General features: G+C 36.8%; 1 protein-coding gene across 1 annotated transcript in view; it reads left to right on the top strand.

Annotated features, from left to right (window-relative positions):
* The window catches only part of IFT80 (intraflagellar transport 80), a 32,911-nt gene that overhangs the window by 8,427 nt on the left and 16,771 nt on the right, over positions 1–7,713 (top strand). Inside the window, exons 5-7 of the mRNA XM_017831415.1 lie at positions 1,343–1,452; positions 1,750–1,839; positions 2,817–2,954. Of these exons, the coding sequence (XP_017686904.1) occupies positions 1,343–1,452; positions 1,750–1,839; positions 2,817–2,954 (338 nt within the window). The remainder of the gene's footprint in view (positions 1–1,342; positions 1,453–1,749; positions 1,840–2,816; positions 2,955–7,713) is intronic.

Here is a 7,713-nt window from a genome sequence, read left to right as displayed (position 1 = left end):
GGGGCAGCCACAGCTTCTCTGGGCAACCTGTGCCAGGGCCTCCCCACCCTCCCAGGGAAGGATTCCTTCCTGGTGTCTGTGTTCCTTTGGAGAGAGCCAGAGAACTCTGAAGAGCAGGATGTGTGAAGTAATGGAAGCCCCCATGTGAAAGGAAGGGCAGCTCTACCAGCACAAACATCTGCCTCAAATGGATTCCCAGTTCTTGAGGTGGTTCCAACCACCTGCTCTCAAACTGAACTTGTCATCTGCTCTTCTTAAGACCATCTTTCTTCAGGACTTGAAGGCACCAGAAGAGGTTTCTCAGAGAGGTTGTGGACTCCCCATCCCTGGAAGTGTCCAAGGCCAGGTTGGACAGGGCTTGGAGCAACCTGGGCTGGTGGAAGGTGTCCCTGCCCATGGATTCATGTTTTACTCCTGTGACAGTCAGAAGTCTCACCCAGACTTGGAATTACCCAAATATCTGCTGTGGCTCGTGTGGGATGGGAAGAATCTGGATGTTCCTCCTTCAAATCCCAACTTTTCTGCCTTTCTCCCTTCCTTTCTCCCCGAATATTCCTTCCTGCAGCTGTTTATCACCAACACAACTGCCTGCAGTGTGTCTGTTCCACTGAATTTTCCTTCCCAGAGTGTTGGCAGTGTTTTCCCAACCAAGTTCTTGTTAAGTGCAGAAGGAAATGAGTTAACTCAGCTCCTGCTGTTAAGCCCTGGAAATTGTGGTTAAGTAGTCAGCCATCATAAAAAAAGGGAAACATTTGGTTTAAATAGAAAAGTTCTTCTGATTGTTAAATCAGCATTAAAGCAGGACAAAAAAAAAATGAGTTTATTTAGAATTCCTGTTACAGCTGGTGACAGAATTTATGTCATTTGCAACAGGAGGAAAAGAGCCAGGGCCAGATTTACTTAATATATGTTGTGTGTCTCTGTGAGTTGTCTCCTGTAAGGGTTGACAGTTAAACAAATCTTACATAATCCTGTGGTTCTAAGCAATATAAATGCCTTTCTAAAGGAAAATACATGAAATACAGAAGTATTCAGGAGCAACAGCAGCAGGTCTCAGTTTAGAGTTTGAATATTTGGAAGCTATGGTATTTTATGTATATAAATATGTGTATAAATAAATAGAAATACACATGTATATAATACAGCATCTTTGTATTTTTTATATATATATATATATACACACACATATGTAATACAGTATTTTTATTTATATATATATATATATATACACACATATGTAATACAGTATTTTTATTTATATATATATATATATACACACACATATGTAATACAGCATTAAAAGGACAGGAAAAGTCACTGGGAATGTTTTCCATGCCCACAGGAAGCCCCGTGTACTCCGTGGCCTGGGGACCAGACTCTGAAAAAGTTCTTTACACGTCAGGGAAGCAGCTGATTATTAAACCTCTTCAGCCAAATGCTAAAGTTTTGCAGGTATTATCAATAAGGTGACTAATTAATGTGATTTATTTTCATAAATAAGGATACAGATGCCTTTCCCTTTTAATTTGTTATGAAAAGCAGCTGTTTTAATTTGCACTTAAAATGTCTTTTTAGTGCATATTTTCCTGCTTTGATTCTGCCTCGTTCAGGCTTTATGTAATTTATTTTTCTGCTGAATCACAGAATCATTGAGATTGGATAAATCCTCCAAGATCATCAAGGTCAATGAATGATGACTATTAAATAAAGAAGTCAGGCTGTGGTTAATTTATTTTGTTTCCATTTCAGTGGAAAGCCCATGATGGACTGATTTTAAAAACTGACTGGAATTCAGTTAATGATCTGATTCTTTCTGGAGGTGAAGATTGTAAATATAAGGTGAGCTCTGGTTAACTCTGTAACTAAATGACCAGGGAAGTTATTAGACCGAATTTTTAAAATTTTAATAGTGCCTGGAAGCTCCAAATGAAATGGGAAGTCTCCTGTTTATAAATACATCTCACTCTGTGTGTTATCATTAAATCTCAATATTTATTTTTAAATACAGCAGAATAAAAATGGGTAAAATGCAAGTGAAACAAACTCTGAAAGGAAAATGTGCAGAAAAATAGAAGTGATTGCTTGAAATATGGTATATACTGGAAAAGGTAATGACATCTGAAATTAGAGGAGATAAAGCTGCTGTTTTCTATCACAGGAACATTGGTAATTTTTTTGATTGGTATCTTCTGTATCCAAAGTAAAAAGCACATATTGTGTCTCTTCCCTTAAGTAGGAACTTCATTTTTAAGTGTATCATGTGTTGGTTCTGTCAGCAAAGTGGTAAAACACACACAGTGAAGACCAAGAAACCCCACAATTAAACAAGAAACCAAACCAAACAAGTTAAAAAAAAAATTAGATTTAAAAAAATAAACCCCACGTATATTGAAGTGTTAAAATCAAATGATTTTGTGGCTTCATTCCTGGTATTCTGCTGATTTAAAAAAAAATAATAATCCGGCTTGGAAATTTTCAGAGGGGCCTCATAATCTTGGGAAATTTCCTCATAATCTTGGGAAATGTATGCAAATGGGATAAACTTTGTGGTTATTTTACAGGGAATATTTTAGACAGGATAATGGAACATTTGCCATGGCAGCAAAGCAAAGTTTATTGCATTGAACAAACCAGTATTGATTAGGAACAACCTTTAATGTAAAGTGAATTATAACACACGAGGTTTTTCTGGTTACACTGAAATAACTTGCAGAATTACTCCTGCCCCTCCTGTGAGGGTGAGGGGAAAATGGAATAAATAAAAATGCCCCCAAATTGTGCTCGTTGAGGTGGATATTTCAACCTTTTTGGGGCAGGTTTGGGACAGCTACGGGCGGCTCCTGTACAGCTCCCAGCTCCAGGAATATCCCATCACATCCCTCGCCTGGGCCGTGGACGGGGAACTGTTTGCTGTGGGATCCTTCAACACTCTGCGGCTCTGTGACAAAACTGGGGTGAGTAAGAGCTCAAAACCAGGGGAGGGATTGTCCAAATTCAGGGATAACACAGGACAATATCCCTCGGGACAGCAGTGCACAGGTGGGTGTTTCCGTCAGGAAAAACTAGTTGGGAATTCCAGCACCTTCCTCCTGCCTGCAGCTGAGCAGGAGGAGTTTTAAAATAGCATTAATGTCAATAATATTTTGCTTTTCAGGACGTGAAATTTTTCACAAGCATCTCTTGTAAGGCTCACATATGGAGCAGAAAAAAATCTGATATTTTTCTGATTTTATCAAAGATTTTTTTATCTGATATTTTCCCGCCCTTTCCACAGCCCCAGTTTTGGTCGTGTTTAAGTAGAAATCTGTACAGTGAGTGCAAAATGCAGTTGGAATTGTTTGGCCTCACCCACAAAAGGGCATATTTATTTCAGTTTATAGTTCAGTGATCCCAGAGCCCAGAAAGGAGACATCAGAGGATGGAAGTTGCAATCTGCAATGTCCAGCCTTAGACCAAAGAGAAATAAATATATATTTATTACCAATTTATTACTATGTTATTCATACATACGTTAATGTTATATATTGGAAACGTTGTTATACTTATATTTATTCCTTTGAAAATTTTGTATATAATAATTTGTATTTATATATAATCTTATATATAATAATTTATATAAATTATAAATATATATGATTAAAACATACATTAATGTAATATATTAGAAACATTATTATATTTATATTTATTCCTTTGAAAATTTTATATAAAATAATTTGCATTTATATATAATCTTATATATAATAACTGATATTATAAATTATAATTATATATTGTTAATACATACATTAATGTTATATATTAGAAACATTATTATATTTATATTTATTACTTTGAAAAATTAATATATAATAATTTGTATTTATATATATAAAATATTTGCAATTATTAACCATAAAAAACAAGGAGTGTATAAAAATTTATTTTAAAAGGGTGTAGAACAACAATATCCTGCTCTTTTATTACTAGATTTTATTTTATTATTATATTTGATTATATAATAAACATATATTTATTACTGATTTATTACTGTATTATTAATACATACATTAATGTTATATATATATAAAATTAACCTTAAAACCCAAAGAGTGTATAAAAATTTCCTTAAAAGGGGGGCAGAACAAGCCCATCCTGCACTTTTGTTCCTGTATTATATTTTATTATTTTTCCTTCTGGTTCCTTATTGCCATTTTCCCAATGAACTGGAGGCAGTTCCCTGTCCCTGCACTGGTGTGAGTCACCCCGAGCACAGATTGACCTCATTGTCTCTGTGGGTTTCCTGTGGTTCTGCAGCTTTTTGGTGCAGCAAACCTTCCTTATTTGGCACTTTTGTGGGCCCATTTGCTCCCTTTTTTCTTGTGTTCGTTGCTCTTTTTTGGGGGAACAAAATCGCTGGGGGGTTTTGGGCGCCTTCAGTGGATCCTGGATCACCTTCCCATCAGCTTGGACTGGGTTTTTCAGGGATTTTAAATTCCTGAAGAGGAGCCTTTCGGGGTTATTTGAGAGGATAAAGTCTGGTTTATTACTCAGCTCCTAAAGAAACAAAGCCAACATTACAATTAATTAAAATAAAAATTACCAGTAGCTGGTGCCAGATGCTTTATCAGCTCCCAGTCTTAATTTATTACCTTCAAATGCTGAATTTTTCCTGCAAGTTTCTTTGCTGACATTGGCTGTAAATAGTTACTGAAGGAGAAGCTTTGCTGGGGTGGAGGCAAAAGCAGGACTGGTTCCCATCCCACCAGTGATGGAGTTTGAAGAGAACCAGACCTGCCTTTTACTGGTCAACACAGACATTTTTATTGTGTCTGATGTAATGGGGCTGTAGTGGCAAATTGCTCCCCAGGGAGCCATCAGGACAATAAATATCTATATCATTAACTCTTCTCTAGCATGTGTGTTCAGTTTGGGGCATAATTACAGCAAATTCGGGGGGTCAGGGGCCTTTTCTCCTGTTCTTTCTACCTGGTGACTTCGTTCTCGTGTTAAAAATGAGAATTACAGATCTAACAGCAACTTTAGAAGCTTCATTTCTTCATTTAAAACCCACTTTTGCTCCTGTAGCATTGGAAATTATATATATATATATGTGTGTATATATATTTATATATAAAACATCCTACAAAATACCAACCAGAATATATTTAACGTTGAAATTTGTTGCCTTGTTAATGCCAACGATCATTAAACCTGCAGAGAGCACCAATAAAATCCACATATTGAGATGCAAAGCTGGCTGGATTGATGGATATTCAGCCTTCCTGGTGTCCACAGCTTTTCAGGATGGGCTCACTTGGATGGAGGGCAGTGCTTAAAAAGTTCATTTATGTCAGCTATTTCCTGTGGCTCTGCTGCTTCCCTTGACATTACTGAGCAGGTCAAAATATTTACACAGTGAGAGATGGTAAGAATGACTGAAATTCCCTGATTTCCTCCTTCCCCACTCCACTCCCACAGCAGGATCTTGGAAAAAGGACCAGATCCATCTGCTCCAAAAGCAGGAAAAGTATAAACCAAAATCTGATATTACAGGTAACGTTGGAACAACTTCATGAAGTCATTCCTGGAGTCATAGTCATACCTATTTAAAAAAAAAAAAAAATCAGTGTATTTAGGAAATGCTATTTCAGATTTTGAAGTTGTTCCTGTCTTAGAAATGGAGAGCTAAGTGATTTTTATTAGAACATTTTATATACATGATAAATGCCCCAGACATCTGCAGGGACTGTGAATCACTGGAGTGGTGGGATTTACACTTGGGAGCTTCAAAAAGAATTGGAAAATAAAGCTTTGAGTGACTCTTTAGGTTTTTATTTTTGTTTTTAAATATAGGTTATGATCTGGAAATATCTTAGTATTCAATGACCTGAAAAAAAAAAAGGCTTATGGTTAAAAGAATAAAGAAGTGGATTTGGAATTGGTTTTCAACAGTCTGACTTAAGACATCGAATCTCTTCGTAATGAAAAATTCATGTACTGATGCTGCTTAAAAAATTCCAACCCTGCAAATCTATTGAGGACAAGAAATCGTTCCTAAAAAATAACCAGAATGTTTTCAATCCCTTTTTATCTTCAGTGGATCTGTTATATGTGGAAAAGTAGCTCCAAATCCACGTTTTTGGAGCTCCTTAAATCAAATCAAAGCCATCGACTGGTTCTTTGTTGGTGGCTTGATGTCCCTTTATTCCTCCTGACTCCGGGGTGGATTCCTGACCTGAGGGAAATGACCTGGTGTGTTTGGGAGGATCCCAGTTTCCAGTTTGGAAAAAGAAATTCCATCCAGCGTTTTGGGCGGCTGTGGCACACGGGGCTCGGATGGAGGTCCTGGAAAACCCTTGGAGTGTTGGTTACAACCACGGAAGAGCTTCTTCCTTGGCCGTGGGAGAGTCAGCCATGGAATATTGTGGCTTTAATTCCCAGGGAGTGTTTTCATCCTGGTGAGACAGTTGTCCAAAAATCCCCACTTCTCCCCAGATCCATCCCCATGGATGGGCTGGGGTGTCTGTCAGCAGGAGACAGGGAACACAGAGCCTTGAACCCGGGGGTTTGGAGCTGGAATTTCGGTCGGAGCTGACATCACCTTTCCCTCACCCCATGTGTAAAAGAGCCTCAACTCCTACACAATATTCCACAAACCATCAGCACAGCTCAGGCTTTGGATTCCAGCCCCTTTTGCTTCCTTCTTAGTCAGCTTTTAAGTCCCAACTCTTTTATTTTACTGTAATTTCGGTGATTTCACTCCTTGTAAATCATACAAAGGCTTTGGGTGAAGGTTTCGATTCTTGGAGGTTGCTAATTTTATGCAGCAGAATAAATCAGAATATAAAACGTGTTACAAACATTAGGTGAGGATTTTCTTCCAGCTGTGTCCCCTTTGGTATAATTTCATGTATCCAAAAGTCAATCCAATGTCTACTTACAATTTAACTTGGTTCTTCCTACTGATTTGCTTCTTAAGATTTCAGATACAGTCAAATATTCAAGTAGTTCTCCAATTACTACATGTTTTTTAAAATATTCCATTACAGAGTTATGAAGAGGCAGCAGTTGAGATTTGGTTCTTGTTTTAAAACCTGGTTTAAAGCCTTCCTAAAATTCCACAAAAAGGTTATTTCATTTTTTTGTCATGCAGAGATTAGAGGTGATTGGTGTGATTTCTGCATTTCTGAGTTGCAGGAAATAGAAAACAAGGGTCTTGGTCTGAAAAATCCTACTTTTTGACAAGGTTTCATTAATAAGGCTCTAAACTTCAGAGGAGTCTTGTGCATAAAATGGGGGAATTAAGAATAAAGTTCTTTACTGGAGGAAATTTTTGATGCATCTTTCCCTTCAGTAACAACAGAGAGTAAATAGAATTATTTCTAAGTAAGTTGACTTAATTTTATGTGGTGATTGCTTAGATTTATAAACAAAAGTACACTTTAAATGTATTATGAGTAGAAAACTGGTACCTCATGTACTTCAGGCATTGTGACATTTTAATTTTTCTTTACTTGGTGGTTTTGCTTTTTGTATCCCTGGTTTTCAACAGTCTGACTTAAGACATCAAATCTCTTCAATAAGGAAAATTTCATTTATTGATGCTGCTTAAAAAATTCCAACCCTGCAAATCTATTGAGGACAAGAAATCGTTCCTAAAAAATACCCAGAATATTTTTAATCCCTTTTTTTTTTTAATCTTTTTTTTTTTTTTGCAGTGGTCTTATGCCA

Source organism: Lepidothrix coronata, unplaced genomic scaffold (genome assembly GCF_001604755.1).
Source record: "Lepidothrix coronata isolate B3197 unplaced genomic scaffold, Lepidothrix_coronata-1.0 Scaffold190, whole genome shotgun sequence".
Classification (NCBI taxonomy): domain Eukaryota; kingdom Metazoa; phylum Chordata; class Aves; order Passeriformes; family Pipridae; genus Lepidothrix; species Lepidothrix coronata.
This window is presented reverse-complemented; position numbering and strand designations above follow the sequence as displayed.